The 18,643-nt window shown below is 32.3% G+C and overlaps 1 protein-coding gene across 17 annotated transcripts in view; it reads right to left on the bottom strand.

Moving 5' to 3' along the window:
* The window catches only part of LOC110007196 (uncharacterized), a 59,109-nt gene extending 42,843 nt beyond the window's left edge, over nucleotides 1-16,266 (bottom strand). For 6 of the 17 annotated variants that reach the window (XR_016054727.1, XR_016054734.1, XR_016054732.1 and 3 more), the window contains exon 1: nucleotides 14,905-16,266. Coding sequence is in view for 1 of the 17 variants with exons in the window: in XM_088865589.1 (XP_088721715.1) it covers nucleotides 11,654-11,721 (68 nt within the window). In the remaining 16 variants the exon portion in view is untranslated. Of the gene's footprint in view, nucleotides 1-11,653; nucleotides 13,216-14,904 lie in introns of those variants that run through there. The other 11 variants (XR_016054741.1, XR_016054733.1, XR_016054736.1 and 8 more) reach the window with 7 other exon arrangements.
* Nucleotides 16,267-18,643: the final 2,377 nt, after the last annotated feature.

The raw sequence follows: 18,643 nt of genomic DNA, 5'->3' as shown, positions 1-18,643 counted from the left end.
GACTGAAATCATCTTACTCACAAAACTTGAATTAATCATTAATGGACACGTGCAACTGCCTTCCACAACCCATCTCTTCCCCATTTCTTCCTTTCAACAGTGGTTGAGCCTTGGGCGGCAGTCAGGGTGCGTCGCTGGTGATTAGGCAGGGTCACCGTTAGTCCGGGTATGAACTAGTAGTTAGGGTGTCACCAGTTATCAAGGTGTCACCCGTGGGCAGTAAAGATATGTCATCAGTAGTCAAATTGGTTCAGTGTCAATCGACTGGCAGTCATGAGATGATTACTGGTGTCAAGACCGACCTTTCCTCAGTGGCCACTTACCAATGGTCTCTATCTGAAAGCAGGTCACAAATGCTTTGTTTTTTCTGGTTAAAATCCTTGCTCATCCTACAAGCATTAGGCCTCACTTTTACCGCCAAATGGAGACCTGCGGCGTATGGAAAAAGGAAAACTAGCTCTAATACCACTTTGTTGGCTCACCCATTCAAGCCATCTGCAAATACATGCAACGGAAGCCTTACTTGTGGACAAATCTCCCAACACGTGTAGGCATGGGAAAATATGCAAATGAGCAAATAAACCACTACACAAAGATTTATGAGGCTCGCCTTTTAAGCTATATCCAATAAAAAACGAGACGACCAATCCACTGAAAATAATGGAGTTATAAGAGATATATAGTGGAAGAGAGCACCTTCTTCTAAGAGACAAGCTATCTCTTGGGGTTACAATTCTCTATCATTTCTTCTAGAGGCTCTCTCTTTAGGTTTTTCTTCTCTTACGCTTTCATTTTCGAAGAGGGTTCTTGGAATTATCTCTCTTAGGACGAACTTTCTCTAACTTTCTCACTCTTTTTCTCTCCCGAAGAAGATATGTACTTCTTAGGATTTCTCTTTAAGAAGCTTCTCTTTTACATTCTCTCTTTGCTGACAAGAAAAAGAGATTTTCTACAAAACCGAATCCCCTCACATCGGGGTTTTATATGCTGCTAGATAACTTGCTCTCCAAATCATTAAGGGCCCATTTGGTTAATTGGATTGAGATGTCTAGGAGTCACCTTTCTTGAAAAGGCTGGGTCAATCCTGTATGGTTCGTTTAGAATCGACATTCCCATTTGAATTGAGATTTTCGTGAAATTCCTTATCACTTATTTTAAGTCAAAATTATGGAAATCTCAATTCCACTGAAATAGGTGGAACTGACATTTCATGGAAATAACCCATGCTGCAACAGAAAAACAAAAAAATTATTAAAATTTTAAAAAGGAAAACTACATCATATTTTAGAGATAAAATATATTAAAATGCTGGAGAGGGAAACTATATCAAATTTTAGAGATATAAGGCATACAAAACTTTCTAGAAAGAGAAAATATATGAAATTTTTAGAAAAATAAATTATCTCAAATTTTTAGAGAGAGAAACTACTTTAAATTTAAACTTTTAGAAAGACCAAATTAAAATTTAGAGAGAGAAACCATATCAAATCTTATGTTTTAACGAACGAAAGTATCTTAAAATTTTAGAGAGAGAAACTACATTAAATTTTAGAGAGAGAGGAACTACTTCAAATAAATTTAGAAATAAGTATTCCAAAACATTTAGAAAAAGAAATTATCTCAAATTTTAAATTTTAAAGAGGGAACATATAAAAATTATAGAGATTAAAAATTATATCAATTTTTAAAAAGAGAAACTACCTGAAAATATTTCGAGAAAGAAACAATCTCAAATTTTGAGTTTTAGAGAGAAAAAATATCTTAAAACTTAAGAGAGATAAACTATATCAAATTTCAGATAGAGAAGTACCTAAATTTTTTAAAGAGAAACTATTTTAATAAACTTAAAAAGAGAAACTTTCTCAAATTTTAAGTTTTAGAGAGAGAGTATATTAAAATTATAGAGAAAGAAACTACATGAAAATTTTAAAGAGAGAACTATCTCAAATTTTAAGTTTTATATCAAAATTTTAGGGAGAGAAACTATACTAAATTTTACAAAGAGAAAGTATCTGAAATATTTAGAGAGAGAAAGTATTTAAAAATATATAGATAGAAAAACTATCTCAAACTTTAAGTTTTAAAAAGAGAAAGTATACTAAATATTTACATAAAGGAACTATCAAAAAATTTTAGAGAGACAAACTATCATAAAATTTAAGTTTCAGAGAGAGAAAGCATCTAAAAATTTTAGAGAGTAATTATATCAAATTTTAGAGTAAGAAAATACCTAAAAAAATTTTAAAAGAGAAACTATATTAAAATTTTCAGAAAAAAACTATTTCAAATTATAGTTTTAGAGAGAAAATATTTTAAAAGTTTAGAGGGAGAAAATATATAATATTCTAAACATAGAAACTACTTGAAATTGTTTAGAGAGATAAACTATATCAAAAATTTATAGAGAGAAATTATTAAAAAATTTAAGTTTTAAAGAGAAAGTATCTCAAAATTCTAGAGAGAGAAACTATAACAAAGTTTAGATCGAGAAAGTATATAATTTTTTTAGAGAGAGAAACTATTTCAAAAAATTTAAAGAGAGTATTTTAGATTTTAAGTTTTTGTAAGAGATTGTATTAAAATTTTAGAGAAATTTTATAGCGAGAAACTATCTCAAAATTTTTAGAGAGAGAAATAATTTGCATTACCAAAAAAAGACATTCCGAGCAATCCAAACAGCGAATTTGCATTTTCATGATTTCTATAGGATGTGATCCAAACAGCATATACCCGATTCTAAGAAACGTCAATTCCAGTAAATGTCAAGAAATGGTTTTTTGTAGAGATAGCATATTTCAAGAAATGGTTTTATGTGGAGATGGCATATTTCTGATAAGAAATTTTGGGGCAATAAAGTATTTCCGCTATAATTATTTCAATCATTTGAAGCCAAAAATAAATAAATATGTATACTTACCTTTACCCTCATGAATTGATTTCTAACCAGATTTAGCAGTTACAAAAGCACCCAATTTATAAAATATAAGTAATTCTTCCAAATCAACCCCACAAATTAGAGAGGGAAGCTAACTCAAATTTTAGGTTTTAGAGAGAAAAAAAGCTTAAAATTTTAGAGAGAAGCTATATTTAATTTTAGAGAGAAAAACTACGTAAAATTTTTCTGCGAGAGAACTATCTCAAATTTCTACAAGGGGAAACTATTTCAAATTTGAAGTTCTAGTGAGAAACTATCCCCAAAATTTTATTTAGAAATTATTTCAAATTTCAAGTTTTAGAGAGAGAAAATATCTGAAAATTTTAGAGAGAGGAACTATATAAAATTTTAGAAAGAGCAATACATAAAAATTCTAGTTAGAAACCATCTCAAAAATTTCAAAGAGAGAGACCATCTAAAATTTTAAGTTCTAAAGAAGGAAAATAGATAAAAATTTGTAAATAGGCATACTATCTCAAATTTTAAGTTTTAGTGAGAAAAACTATCTCAAAATTTTTAAACAGAGAAACTATCTCAAATTTCAAGTTTTATAAAGAGAAAGTAATTGAAAATTCTTAGAAATAAAAACTAACTCAAATTTTACATTTTCTAGAGATAAAGTACCTGAAAATTTTGAGCAATAAACTATCTCAAAAAAATTTAAGAGAAAAACTATCTCAAATTTTAAATCTTAGAGAGAGAAACTATCTCAAATTTTACGTTAAGAGAAATAAAATACCTGAAATTTTTAGAGAAAAAAATTATATCAAGTTCTAAAGAAAGAAACTATCTCAAAATATTTAAAGAGAAAAACTCCCTTAGGTTTTATAAAAAGAAAGTACTTGAAAAATTTTTAGGGAGAGAAACTATCTAAAACATTTTAAAGAGAGAAACTATCTCAAATTTTAAGATTTAGATAGTAAAATATCTCAATTTTTTTAGAGAGAGAAACTACCTCAACTTTTTTAGAGAGAGAAACTATCTAAAAATATTTAAAATGAGAAACTATATGAAATTCTAAGTTTCAGAGAGAAAATACTTGAAACTTTTAGAGAGATAGAGAAACTATCTCAAATTTTAAGTTTTAGATATACCTGAAAATTTTAAGAGGGAACAAAATTTTAAGAGATAAACTATCTCAAATTCTAATTTTCAAGAGAAACTATTTGAAAAATTTTAGAGAGAGAAACTCTCTAAAAAAATTTGAGAGAGAAAAAATCTCATATTCCAATTTTAGAGAGGAGTATCTTAAAATTTTAGAGAGAGAAACTATATCAAATTTTGGATAGAGTAAATTTTTTAGAGAGAAACTATTTTAAATTTTAGAGAGAGAGTACTTCAAACTTTTTGAGAAAGAAACTATCTTGAATTTTAGGATTTAGAGAGAGAAAATATCTTAAAATTTTAGAGAGATGAACTATATCACATTTTACAAAACAATTATGTGAACATTTTTAGAGAGAGAAATCATCTCCAATTTAATAAAAATATCAATATAATGATAATACAATAAAAAACATTTAATGAGAAGATATATATAATAATAATAATAATAAACCATGAAAATGTTACGCATCAATTTACCATACAAACAGCAAAAATCGATTTTATGAGAAATACTTTTCTTAAAAAATCCATTCCAAATGAAATAGATTTGTCCAGGTAATCTTTTCTCATGGATTCAAACAGCGTTAAGAGATTTTCCCAATACACCTATCTACAGTAGCGCTAATCATAATGGGTTCCCTCATACATGGGATGGGACCCCAAAAATGTTGCATTTAGTAATAGCCCAATTACATTGGAGACCAAGGTTCCAAGTGATCAAAGAAGCATTAATCAACATGCTTATCACCATAACACAAGTCAAGTGTGGCGCAACCTTTTTCACCTATTAAAAGAGCACCAAAAGTTGAAGGATAGCACAGCACCTAAAAATCCATCATAAAAGTTGTTTGGATGTTAGAAGACCCCATAAGTGATCATCTCGATGTGCATCGAGATGTATGAATATGAAAAGAAAAAAAAGATTTCGAGTCTTTAAAATGGTGTATCTTGCAACACATTATATGGACCGTCCATTTTCAAGTTTTTCATGTGTTTTTAGGTCTACTTGATTTCAATGTTTTTTAGAGTTTAAAAGTGTTAGAGATGAAAATAGATTCTCAAGCCATCCTAAAAAAAATTTATATCAAAATTTCATTAATAATAAAATTTAGAAGTGCACCTTAATTGGATTGCTTAAGTTTGCAACGTGCAACCTTATGCCAACCACACCCACCCATTATAAATAAATATAATTTTGCGAAAGAAAAACTCTCCACAGGAATTGGTATGTAATGTATAAGAAATAATCTCACCTTTCATTTTTAATCTTTTCCAACTATTCCAACTTATGTTTATGCGCTTTTGATGGGTATTTTGAAATTAAAATCAAGGATATGGGTAAAATCGTTAAACAGAGTCTTTGATATGTATTTTGATAAAATTATCGTATTTTGACAAAACATACATACAGACTCTCTCTCTCCTCCAAGACACATAAGGGAGTAGCAGTCATAACTAAAAAGAAGGGAAGAAGAACACTGATCTACTGGTCTCAAAAGGCCTACATGTTGGTGAAAATATTGGTAAATCCCATTGATCTTGATTTCCCTTCTGAAGTTGCACTGCATGAGGAGGACAAGTTATAGTGGACCTCAATAGACCACCGTGAGAGGACTACGACAATGGATTAATTATATTAAAGGTCACCACATTGTTTGTAGTGAGAGAAGGAAAAGATCAGTGTAAACACCACGAGTGAGCTCCTCTATGGCCTTTAGCCATAGTATCTCCATTATTTTTGTCTTTTATAATGTTTATCTATATACATTTCATCTTTTGTTATTTTAATTGAGTGTTTTAATGCCTGTTAAGTGAATCTTCTCCTAAAAGAAGTGGGTACCTTCCCTTCCTATTTTCAACAAATCTGTTAAAGAAGCTTCAAAGACTCAATCCTCCCCCATATTTCTAATGCTAATTTCTCTCTAAAACCGGTAAGGGCCTGTATTATCCACACAAAAAAATAAAAAATAAAAAATTAATATCTCAAATTCTCCAATTTGTGTTGCACATCATTCTCCACTTATAGGTCATTTATTTCGAAAAAAAACACCTAAAATTCCGAATATGATATGAGAGAACTTTTCAATTTCCACCAAGTTCACCAACATGTTTTAATAGGATTTATGAGTCCACCATGTACGAATGCAGCCTCCAATTCTATTAGTACGTGTTCAGCCATGGGGCTACACATTCACCATTGTGAAATTTTTCGTTTGGTTATATCTTTTTTCAAAAAACTTTTTTTTCAATGATAACAATTTAATAGGACATCTTGAGACCAGCTTTGCTCTATGGCATGGAATATTGGGCGGTTAAAAAAGAATATACTCATAGAATAAGCGTAGTGGAGTGAGATGAATGAGTGATAAGACAAGAACTGATAGAATTCTAAATGAATACGTTCGGAAAATTTTAGTCTCAAATTGGATATTGTCTCCAAGGATTTCTAGTCTCACCCTTTCCCCAAGCAATAAAATTAGTTGAGTCCCCTTAAATAAAATTAGTTGAGTCCCCCTTAATAATCTTATGGCCATCTAATCCTCTAAGGAGCTTCAGTCCTTCCAATAATCCCCTCTTCCGCCCCATTCACCATCGCTATGCCAGAAGGGTCAAAGTACACAACGAGGATGTTACCATCATGATTTCTTAAAAGTCCTCTAAAGACCTGTTTTTTTATTTCCTTAAAAGTATTACACATTAAGTAATTGGTGTGGTTTGCATAAGGACAATCAAAGTAACCACCTCTAGCCCATTCCCATTTTGGGCGGAAAGGATCTACTAATTCTTTTATTCCAATTAGTAAGAGGGATCTTAAACGAAGAAATAAACCCTAGAAGTTAAAAGAAAGTATCCTGAGCAATTGTAATAATTGGGTTCATTGATATTCCTTGTATAGTAGATGTTGTTACACATACAATCAGACTAAGTTCGTTGGAATTGTTTGATTTTAAAGGAGAGGAGATCTTCTATAATTTTGCACATATTTAGACCTACTAGTTTTAGAGCACAATGCCTATGGTAAATCTAGAAAGCAATTGGAAAAATAGTTAGAATATGATAAGAAAGCTAAGACCACAACGTTAATTTTTATGGAAGATGATTTGATTAGGGCATTTGAGGAGCACAACACAGCTCAAGGCATGAACGATTCTTATTTCAAAAGTACATGACTACTTATGAAACCCATTTGCAACGCCTCATAGAAAAGTATAACTTTTTCAAGAGGAAGGAAACAAACTCAATAGCCAACGATGTCAATAAATTAACGGTGCTCACGTAGGACCTTGCAACAGCCAGGAATCCAGTCCCCTACTGTATGCAAATGTCCATTGCCCTAAATAATCTCCCTCCATCTCAAGAGCCTATTGTGACTATTTTGAACCACTCTGCTTAGGGGATCATCATGTTAAATCTTTTCGTACACCTCAGCTTTGAAGCTAAGAGAAGAGCCAGGAAGAAGTTAAATGAGTTCCACTTTGCAAAAAATTTCCTCCTCTAAAAAACCCAAGAAACATAACACGAACAACAACAAGAAGAAAATAAAAAAATTTAAAAAAAGTCAAATAATCAAAAGAAGCATGTTGATGGGATAGTTTTTTACTATAAGGAGCATGAGCACATAAAGGCCAATTGCCCTAAGCAGAAAAATAAAATTATGAACCAGAATAATAATAATGTTTGAAATAATAATAATAAAATATGAGAAAGACCTTGATCTATGTAGTTTCAAAATCATTACTTGTTAACCATAACTTGAGGAATTGGTGAGTTGACTCAGCCTCCACTAGACATTTTTCAAGGACTAATGTCACATTCATAAAGTTGAGGTAGATTGGAGCTAGTAACCAACAAAATTATATGGGGTATGACATCTATTGTAATGTACTTAATGTCAGTACTTACATATCATGTCCACGTGGAGGAAGAAATCTCCTACTTACGGATATTTTGTATGTGCCCAATATGAGGCGAAATTCAATTTATGCTCCTAGGCTGAATTACAAGGAATATGAATTAAGGATCAGGTCGTATCACCATTGGCAAACATTGTTGAGAATTGGTATATTGTACTTAGGTTGTCAATTTGTACCAATTGGATATTAACTAAAATTCCTCTTATTCTTGTTTTATAAATCTTTTTTTTTTATGCTTGTGTGGATGCTTCATATTTATGGCATTTAAGATGAGAATTAAAAATAAAGACAAAATGAACAAAATGGTTAATAGAGACTTGATCCCTAACTTAGAAGAAATTGTCTACAAATTAATTATGTGAACCATGTATGTTTTGTAAACCAACTAACAAGAAGGAAGAAAGTCTAATGAATTTCTTAATATTATACACTCCGATACAAGTGGGCCATTAAATGTAAAAACAGATAGAAGTATGAAATATTTTATAACATTTATATATGATTATTCTCATATGGATTAGTATACCTAATTAGTAGAAAATCAGATACATTAGACCATTTAAGGGATATAAAGTTGAGGCATAAAACCATCTAGGTAGAAATAATAAAATTCTTAGAACAGATCGGGGAAGAGAATATTGTTCTGACTTATTTACTGAGTTTTATAAGGAGCACAATATAATTCACCAAACTATTATGCCATATGCACTACAACAAAATACTGTAGTTGAAAAAATAAATAAAACTCTAATGGAGATGGTTAAGTCTATGAATAGCCATGAAGATTTATCACCTCATTTCTTGGATAAGACTCTCAACATTGTAATGTAAATTATTAAATGTGCTCCAACTAAAACCATAGGCCTAACTCTTTTGAATTATGGACTGATAAGATCCATACCTTAGTATATTGAAAATTTGGGGTTGTTGGGCACATGGGCTTATACTACCACAAAACATATTTAAATTACAAAGTAAAACTATCAAATGCTTGCTTATAAGTTTTTCAAAAATTTCTAAGGGCTACAAATTTTATAGCTATGAAACTAGATCCTTTATAGAGCCATGTTGCTCATTTCTTAAATAATATGGATGATGTACATATATTAAATAACCTTATTGATTTATATAAAATTGAGAATGGCCTGGGACCCTGGCGGTAGTATTGTCGAGCCTCATGGTGACGTCTCTAACTCTATTCTCACCAAAGAGTAGGGGCCCAAATTAGTCATTGACGGTAATATTCTTGTCACAAAAAAAAAAAAAAAAACATAAAAATAAGGATCTCGAAAACTGTATTACTCAATCTTAAACTACTTTCAAATCTTGCTTTGTTGGATTGCCTTTTTGAAGGCTAATCTCTTCTAGTTGTTAACTACGTAAATAATTTATCAAAAGTGCGTTGGAAGATAGGGTGTCTAGTAAAAGTTGATGATACATAAAGGTTGTGATTTATAGAGGTCACACCTTAAGCAATCGAAGTAAGATGCACTTCCGAATATAAGGTGGACAACTAACTTTTATTATATATAAAATATAAGATATTTTAATATATTATAATAAATATTTTTGGCAGCTCAATTGGATTCACATGCTTAGAAGCACACAAAGAGGATGACCTATTATTTCTCGACTGGAAAGTATGGGATATGGTACTACAAGGTTGGCATATATTCTTCAAGAAAATCCATGGAAGTAGCACATTTGAAGTGGCCATTTGGCTCCCTAGAATGAAATTCTTGAAAATTGCGAGGAGAAAGACATGGATTGACTGTTCATGGGAGAGAGAGAAGACGTGAAGTTTGCAGGAGAGAAAGATGATTGGGAGTGCAGAAGATTCCTGTCAAGAGTACATTTTCTACCACAAAGTTATGGAGGAAGGGCACGGTGGCTAGGGAGTGGATGCTTCAACATAACGTCCCGCCTTCTATTTTTATTTTATTTTCACTGTTAATAAATGTATGTTTAAAAAAAGGAATAAAATTTCTACCTACTTAGTTCGAAGATATTTTTACCAAAGTCGAGCAAAAAGCTAGAGTGACATATTTTTTCTTCAATTTCAACATCTACTATTAGAAATCATAAAAGACACGTCACTTCTAAATAAAACACATAGCGTAGATTCAGGATTCATAGAAAGTTTTGACAAAATTTTATATTGGGTGCCTATCTAACACAACTCATCTCCTTTGCCCTAACTTGGATCGGGTTAACAAAAAATTTAAAGTCCTCACCTTCCTTAGAGCACACTTTCAGATAAAGATATCCTCAAAATTAATTGACAAGAACCCTAAAGGCCCTGAGATATTTCTAAAATTTTGAAACATTATGAGCATACTTTCATGTGCAGACGTCCAAGGGGTGGTTAGCCACATTGTCCTCAACCTGTGTACACGTAGAGGATACCCATATTTCATGTCTTTCATCTTTACATTCAGAATAAGGGCATATCTGAAAGATAACTACTTGTGTATTTTAGTTATCCTTACTCCATACTTTAGATGCATATTTAAAATTTTTGCAAAAAACTTATGACATAAGGGTATTTCAGGTACATCAAGTCATGTAAACCACAAATTCTCAGGAATCCAACTCGGACTTGCTCGAGTAACCTCGCTCGAGTAACTCAGACTCGAAACCCTGGCAAGTCCAAGTATCTTCGATTAGGTGGTCTGCCCCAGGATTTTAAAAAAAATTAAATATAAAAAATGTACTTGTAGTATATTGTTATATTTTCATTTTTAAATTCCCAGCTTTTTTTCTTTTTTTTTTTTTTTTTTTTGGTAGTTCACTGGCATGAACCCAACTTGGCCATAATATTTCGGATGATTAACCACTAAACAATTAGGCTCAACCAAGATCCCCAAAAACGACACAGGAATAATAATAAATATGGGCCTGGTTTTGGTACACTGAGACCCCTATAACAAAAGTGGTAAAGGCCCTACAATCTGTACTATCCATTATCCTTCTCCATAGATCAAGATAAGTGATTTCGAGTGCAATATGTACCATCCAATATAAATAGATGGTGGCACTTTTTCTAGTTGGCTCCTCGTGTTGCACCTTCGTATAATTTAATTTACTCCAAAGTTGTATTTCCTGCCCAGGGGAAAAGTTGACGTAACAATACTACTTATTGCATTATTACTCTCACACCGCTTTCAAGAATATTCATGTATATAATATATACATATGAATGACAAGTTTCAATCATCATGTAGCTGAGAAAACAAATGCCCAACTTCAATCATTTGCAAAAGTCCAAAATCGTCACTGCTGATAACACGTAGATGTTTCCCCAAAATAATGATTACACAGTTGAACCACAAATTGGTGAAACATGAAAAGGCAAAAGTAAGAAAAAAATATGTCAGGAATCTATTGTCCAACTTCTTCTAAAAAATAAAAAAAAAACCAATTCTCTATACAATTCAATCGCTCAAAAACTAGATGCACTCCAATAAAGTTTCAGCATTTGTAATAGAATGGAGAAAATAATATTATTGTTGGGTGTTCTAATGCTGACCGGACCAGTAGTCCAATTGACAAGAAATCCACTACCAGATATTGTACATTAGTCGGATGAAACTTAAGAAAAACAAGAAATAAAAAGTAATTGCTTGATCTAGTGTAGAGGCAGAATATAGAGTTATGACTTCAACTACAAGTGAATTGATATGGCTAAAATACTTACTTCCAGATAAAGAGTTCACAATGGTCAATCCAACGGAGATGCTCTATGATAATCGAGTAGCTATGCATATCGCCTCAAATCCAATTTTTCATGAAAAAACCAAGCACATAGAAGTCGATTGTCACTTTGGGGGAGAAAAAGTATAGTAAAAAATTATTAGTATTCCTTATGTTCGAATTAAATACCAACTTGCAAACATCTTTACTAAAGCTATTGCAAAGACAAAATTCCATCAAATACTGTCCAAGTTGGGCTCCTTAAATATCTACTCACCAACTTGACAGGGAGTGTTAACAGTTATAGCAACCATTTATTGAGTTTCATATCTTGTAAAATATACGATATTAAGTTTTTTATATTGAGTTCCCAATTTTGTAGGATTACAATTGTAGTGAGATTTGTTTCCTAAAAGACAAGAATTACAACTCTACAAATCTCTGATAAACCAGATTAATCCTTATGAATGAGATATTGATTTACCTTCCATGAATATATGCACAATTGTCGAACAGCGTATATATTTTGTCCCTCCATTTCTTTCTCTCTCAGCTTTATTCGTTTATCGCAGCCTTACAAGGAGAGAGACATGATTGATTGTTCATGAGAGAAAGTAGGCATGAAGTTTGAAGGAGAGAGAGAGATGATTGGGTGTGAAAGATTTATTTCAAGAGTAAATTTTCCACCTGGAAGTTATGGGGGGTGGATGCTTCAACATAATGTCCCACCTTTCATTTTCATCGCTAACCTATACATTAAAAAGTATAAAAAGGAGAATAAAATTTCTACCTACTAAATTAGAAGATATACTTACCAAAGTCGAGGTAAAAGCTAGAGTGAAATAATTTTCTTCAATTTGAGCATCAACTATTGGAAATCCTAAAAGATTCCTCACTTTTAAAAAAAGCGAGATAGTCTTATAATGACCTATCTAACACAACCCACCTCCTTTACCTGAGGGTGGGATGGGTTAAAGAAAAATGAAAGGTCTTAACCTTTCTTAGAGCTCACTTCTAAATAAAGATCCTCTAAATTAATTGTCAAGAACACTAGCAGCCCCTAAGATATTTCTAAAATTTTGAAACAAGATGCATAGACTTTCTTGTGCAAATGTCCAAGAATGGGATTGGGGTCGTGGTGGTAGCATCACTTGTGCCCCAGTTAAGATTTAAGCTTTCATTCTCACCTAACACATTCAAAAACCACTAACATTTCAAAAACAGGTAAAAGCTCGTCATCTCAAATAATTACCAAAGAAAAAATATCTAAGTGGTGATGGGCCGCATTGCCCTGAACCTGTGTACACTTATTGGATACCCATATTTCATGTCTTTCATCCTCATAGTTTAGACGCATATTTAAAATTTGTGGAAAGAACTTATGACAAAAGGGCATTTCAGTTACATCAAGTCTTGACACCACAAACCAGTGTTAGAAAACCGAGGAAGCCAACTCGGACTCGCTACGCTAACAAATCGGAGTATCTTGAATTAGGTAATCAAACCTGGGGATCTTAAAAAAAATTTATTAAAAATAAAAAATAAGAAATTTATTTGTAATGTATTTATATATATATATATATATATATATATATATATATATATATATATATTTTGGTAGTTCACCTGCATGAATCCAGCTCGGCCATAATATTCAGATGGTTAACCACTCACCAATCAGGCTCAATCCTGACTCCTAAAAACCACACAAAAATAATAATAAATATGGATCTGGTTTTGGTACGCAGAGGCCCCCTACAACAAAAATAGTGAAGGCCCTAAAATCTGTACTATCGATAAGCTATTTGAGAGTGACTGTGGTCCAGGCCACCAACCACTTTGCCTGGTTGTCTCGTACAATTTCATTTAGGAGAGTGTTTATATAGAGTTGAGGTTCTAAACAATCACATTAGAACCCATCTCGAAATTTTTTATTAGAAGAAGTTGTTTTGATGCTCAAATATTCTCAAATTGACCATCTAGACATCAAGATCTATAGAGATGAGAAAAAAAAAATAGATTTCGAACATTGGAAACAGTGCATCTGGTAATATATTTTTGGATCGTCAATTTTCTAGATTTTCAAATTTTCATAAATCCGTTCAATCTACACTATTTTTGAAACTTTAAATTTTGTAATTAGTGATGAAAATATATTTTCAATATTAAAATCACATTTCTCGAAACTATTTGAAAGTACGCTTTACTTCGATTGTTTTAGAGCCTGGACTCTATGCTTTACTGGGGTTTGATCCGAAGTTTTATTTCCGGCCCCGAGGGAAAGTTGAAGTAACAATGCTACTGATTGCACTATTACTTTCATGAATATTCATGCATATAATATATACATATGAATGCTAAGTTTCAATCATCATGTAACCGAGGAAAACAAATGCCCAACTTCAATCATTTGCAAAAGTCCAAAATCGTCACTGCTGATAACAACAAGATGTTTCTCCTCCACCCAAAAGGCTCGAACTCAACAAAATAATGATCACACAGTAGAACCACAAACAAGCAAACATAATAAGGCCAAAAAAAGAAAAAAAAAAAAAAAAGGCAGTCTCTATACAATTCGATTATTCTAAAATCAGGTGGAAGATAATGGTGATGCACTCCTAAGTAATTTCATTCGATTACTCTAAAATCATGTGGAAGATAATGTAGATGCACTCCTAAGGAATTTCAGCACTTGTAATAGATACGATTTTTTTTTTTTTTTTTTTTAAAAAGGATCATATAATTTAGCATTTTGTCCAGGAAAAACTACATCTTATATGGTAATAACACAAGACAAATCCTTGAGCAATAAAAGCAAAGGAGAACCACTGTTTAACTACTATTCATCGAATAAAATTGTCATGTGGTTTAATCCAAACAAAATATGGTAATAACGAAAAAGCAAATCCTTGAGCCGTAAAAGCAAAGGAGAATCACTGTTTAACTAGTATTCATCTACTAAACTTTTCATTTGGGCTTAATCCAAAAAACAAAATCATCTATTGAACATGAGCATGCGGATTTTAGGCCGTGAAATAGTACGACCCAAAAGCTAAACCACCACAAATTGTGTCTTTAAAATCAATAGAAAAGTATTCATCACAGAAACTGGAGTACAGGAACAAAAACACAGACATAAACTTGCCAATGCAATTACAGTGCTACAAAGTACCATCCATTATAACAGGAGAAAAAGCACTATTTTTTACAGCCATTTCGTCATATGCATAGAGAGGCGGAAAAGAATGGGCGTACCATTTTTGAAGAAACCAATTACTTGAAGCCTGAGAGAGATTAAGACTTGAAGAAAGAAGCTCTGATAAAACTTGCCAGCCTTTGATGCAGTGCCAATGCCACAAAAAGAGAGAGAAACAGTGATAAGGAGAAGAGGACGTCTCTCTTCTTAAATGCTGGCAGTCGTTTCAAGTGAAAAAGCCATGAAAACCGGCTCCATGTTGCCATTAAACCAGAAAAAGATGGACCACAGAGTTATTAGCACTCTCAATACAAAAGAGAAAGATTTTTTTCAGAAAGAGTACGTAGGGATACTTGCATGCGGGTACGGAGATATTCCATTGAATTTCTTGACCAAAATACACGCGTCGCTAGAGAGAGAAACTCTTTTTAGAGAGAGAGAGAAACGTTTTTTTTTAAGAGAGTGAAACTAATCATAATTGAGGCAGAAGTCATGACTCTAGATTCATTCCAAGGAAATGTATTTCTTTGACAAAAACCAGGTAACGATACACGCGTCCGCAGGCTGTGCACGCAAGGACAGCGAACGTGACAAAGAAAGCACGACGAATATCATACATGTTTTTATGATGACTGTACACGTGAGTCGTATCCTTTATTCGGTTTAGGGATCATGCGTTTTAGTAAGAATTTCAGAAATTTATAATATAACAGAACTGTCCAATCGAATAGCAAGGGCGGGAAAACTCAAAAGCTTCTTTTTCTTTCTCTCTCTAAAATGTAGAGAGAGAATTTCCTTTCTTTTTGTAGAGAGAGAGAGTGTAGAGAGAGAGGGAGATTCTTTTCTTTTTTTTCTTTTCTTTTTTTTTCCTTTTTTTTAGAGAGAGAGTGCTGCCACTTTCGGTGGAGAGAGAGAGAGAGAGGTGAAGAGACAGTTTGGACTCTTCCTCGGCGTTTTGAATGAATCAAAGCAAAAGTAAAGTGAAGTGAAGTGAAATTCTAGGGAGAGAGAGAGAATTGGAAATTCTAGAGAGAGAAAGAGAAATGGAATGGAAGTTTAGAAGCGACAAAAATCTTTGCGCCCGCAAACAAAAAGTAATTGTCGGAAAGGTTCTCTTTTTTATTATTGTTTTGTTTATAGTCCCTCCGGAGTAGCCTTATGTATATCTTTTATTTTTGTACGGGCAGCTCTGCGAAAGAAAAGGCGTCCTTTTTGTACTCCCCTGAGTCTAGGGTTTTTTGAGAACCGTGCCAGGCTTTAACAATGTTAAATTATGGTGAAAATCCCGCTAAATTAGTCAGAACCAGAACCAGAACCAGAACCAGTTCAATCAGTAACTTGATTATTCGTATTAGGGCCTTTTTCTCATCATCCATTGTACCGTAAGAAAAATATTATTTAAAAATGCGTAAATTGCTCGGGGGGTTCTTCATCTAAAGAGTATTTTTAGTAAGTGCGAGGCTCTAAACAACATAATTAGAGCGCACCTCAATATGCATGAATATAAAGAAAATAAACAATTTCAAATCCTCAATAAACTGTAATTTGTTAACAAGTTATCTAGACTATCTCTATTTTCATGATTTTCAAGTGTTTATAAATCTGTTTGTTTGACACTATTTTAAAATTTTAAATTTCATAATTAGAGTTGATCATAAATTTTCAAGTGACCTTAACGTTTTTGACATCATAACAAATTCATCCGGCAAAATTTAGATGTGCACCCCACTTGTGTAGTATATGGTGGGCACATTATACAAACTTCACCCTTAATAGTTTGCGTCACTTAAGTCACTAAAGCCAAAATACATTAATGCCTAGCGTGTTTTGGGTTCTTAGCTCATAACAAGATATTTCTAATTAGAAAATATGTTTCAGGTTAGAACTAGAACAAGCAGGTATGCCTAGGTTATTTGGCTCAATTGAAAAATACCAAAATTCTCTAACTTGTTTGGGGCTTCAAAACCCAATAAAAGGCAACCTTGGACATTTTCAAACAAAAAACAATTAAGGAGGTATTTAACCTAAACGATTTCTAAATGACAGTAACTTTGTTGTTTAACCCCCTCGTTTATTTTTACTATTTTTCGATATTTTACCTAAATTGTATGGCAGGACTATGCTGTAGACTTACTCTGCTGGCCAAAGACCCCGTTTGGAATATTTGTTTGATCTAGAAATTTGATATCCACTTTAGAATCACTATATTAGTATTTTGAACTAAAAGATTATGGCTATTAATTCCTAAGCATTTATATTTGAGCTTCCTGAAATTGGAAGGGTCAATCTTCTATGTTGGGATGTTAATTTTTTTTAGCCACATATATATCTTACGAAAGTTTTTCCTTCCTTTTTGAGCTTCATCGCGAGGTTGTGGAGGTTACATCATATATGAGGTCCTAATAGTTATAATAGATCGTGTTGTGACTAAGATGTTAGCTTTAGGAAAATTGTTTCATGGCGGTTGGACCGCATTTCTACAATATATGGAGGTCCTAATAGTTATAATAGATAGTGTTTTGACTAAGATGTTGGCTTTAGGAAAATTGTTTCATGGCGCGTGGACTGCATTTCTACAATATATGGCCCAGAGGTATAAAGTATCTATTTTAAATATAGATGTAAATAGGTGGTCCATCTAAAAATAAGTGTCCAAATATTTTTTAAATATAATTAATATTTCTAATTCTAAAATTATCATTTTTTTTTATATTCATGATCTCTATGTTAAAAATTATATATTTTCTAAAAATTAGGATAAAATAATATTTAAAATATATACTTATTGCGAAACCCGTATTTATACAATATGTAGGCCGGCCGCATAGAAACAATGTGCAGGAGCATTTAAGGATTTCAGTTTCTTTTTGTGTTTTATAGTAAACAACCACATGATTCCAAAATTCAAGGAAATGGGTTGGATTAATGGGACGAACACGTGAATTTATGTGTTTGTTAGGGGCCTACTCCTTATGACAGATGTCGAAGTGATAACCTTTAGGTCTAGTTGCTTTCATGCATCATGTGCATGGTTCATGATTGTATACAGCGAGGGCTAATTCATGATCTATTATGGTCTTCATTTGCCATTCCACATCAAGGAAAATGATTTGAGAGAGCTGCAACCCTATCAAAACAAGTAAAGCCTCATCCGAAAATCGTAATTCGAGCATGCGAAAACCATTGCAACGATCATCTCGGCTTGAACATTATCGTTGTGAAAAAAAAATTGAAATTTCAAACTCTAAAAATAGTGTGTATTGTAACAAATTATCTAGACCGTCTATTTCATCTAAAAATAATTGTTCATAGATCCGCAAGATGTGTACTATTTTTTAAGTTTCAAAATTTATTGTCAGTATTGGAAATCGATTTTAGAGCTACAATGAAGATTTTCGTTGCTGAAAGTACTTTTCGGATGAGGATTGAAGTAGGGCTTTGGTTTGTTTTCATGAATCCTAGGCATTAAAGAAATTTCACCCACCAATGGGTTTGAACTACAATGGAGAGTGATGGACATACAATTTAATGAATATATTGTAGCAAAAAGATATTCTACTCCCTTGGGACAATATTGTCTATTTACTCCTCAGTTAAAACCTCACATGAGATTAATTCTAAGACCCCAAAATTTAGAGATATAACCTTTTTAACATAGAGGTTAAACTCAATACAAAATTAATTTCCTAATTGCACCTTCTAAACATTTGAAAAATATAATATCTCAAGGTTGAATAGAAACCATCTAAGTTTTAGAGGGTGAGATCTAAGTGTTAAAAAACACAAATGTCAATATTT

The sequence above is a fragment of the Amborella trichopoda genome, chromosome 4, assembly GCF_054954075.1.
Source record: "Amborella trichopoda isolate Santa Cruz 75 chromosome 4, AtrichopodaSantaCruz75HAP2 v2.0, whole genome shotgun sequence".
NCBI classification, from domain to species: Eukaryota; Viridiplantae; Streptophyta; class Magnoliopsida; order Amborellales; family Amborellaceae; genus Amborella; species Amborella trichopoda.
This window is presented reverse-complemented; position numbering and strand designations above follow the sequence as displayed.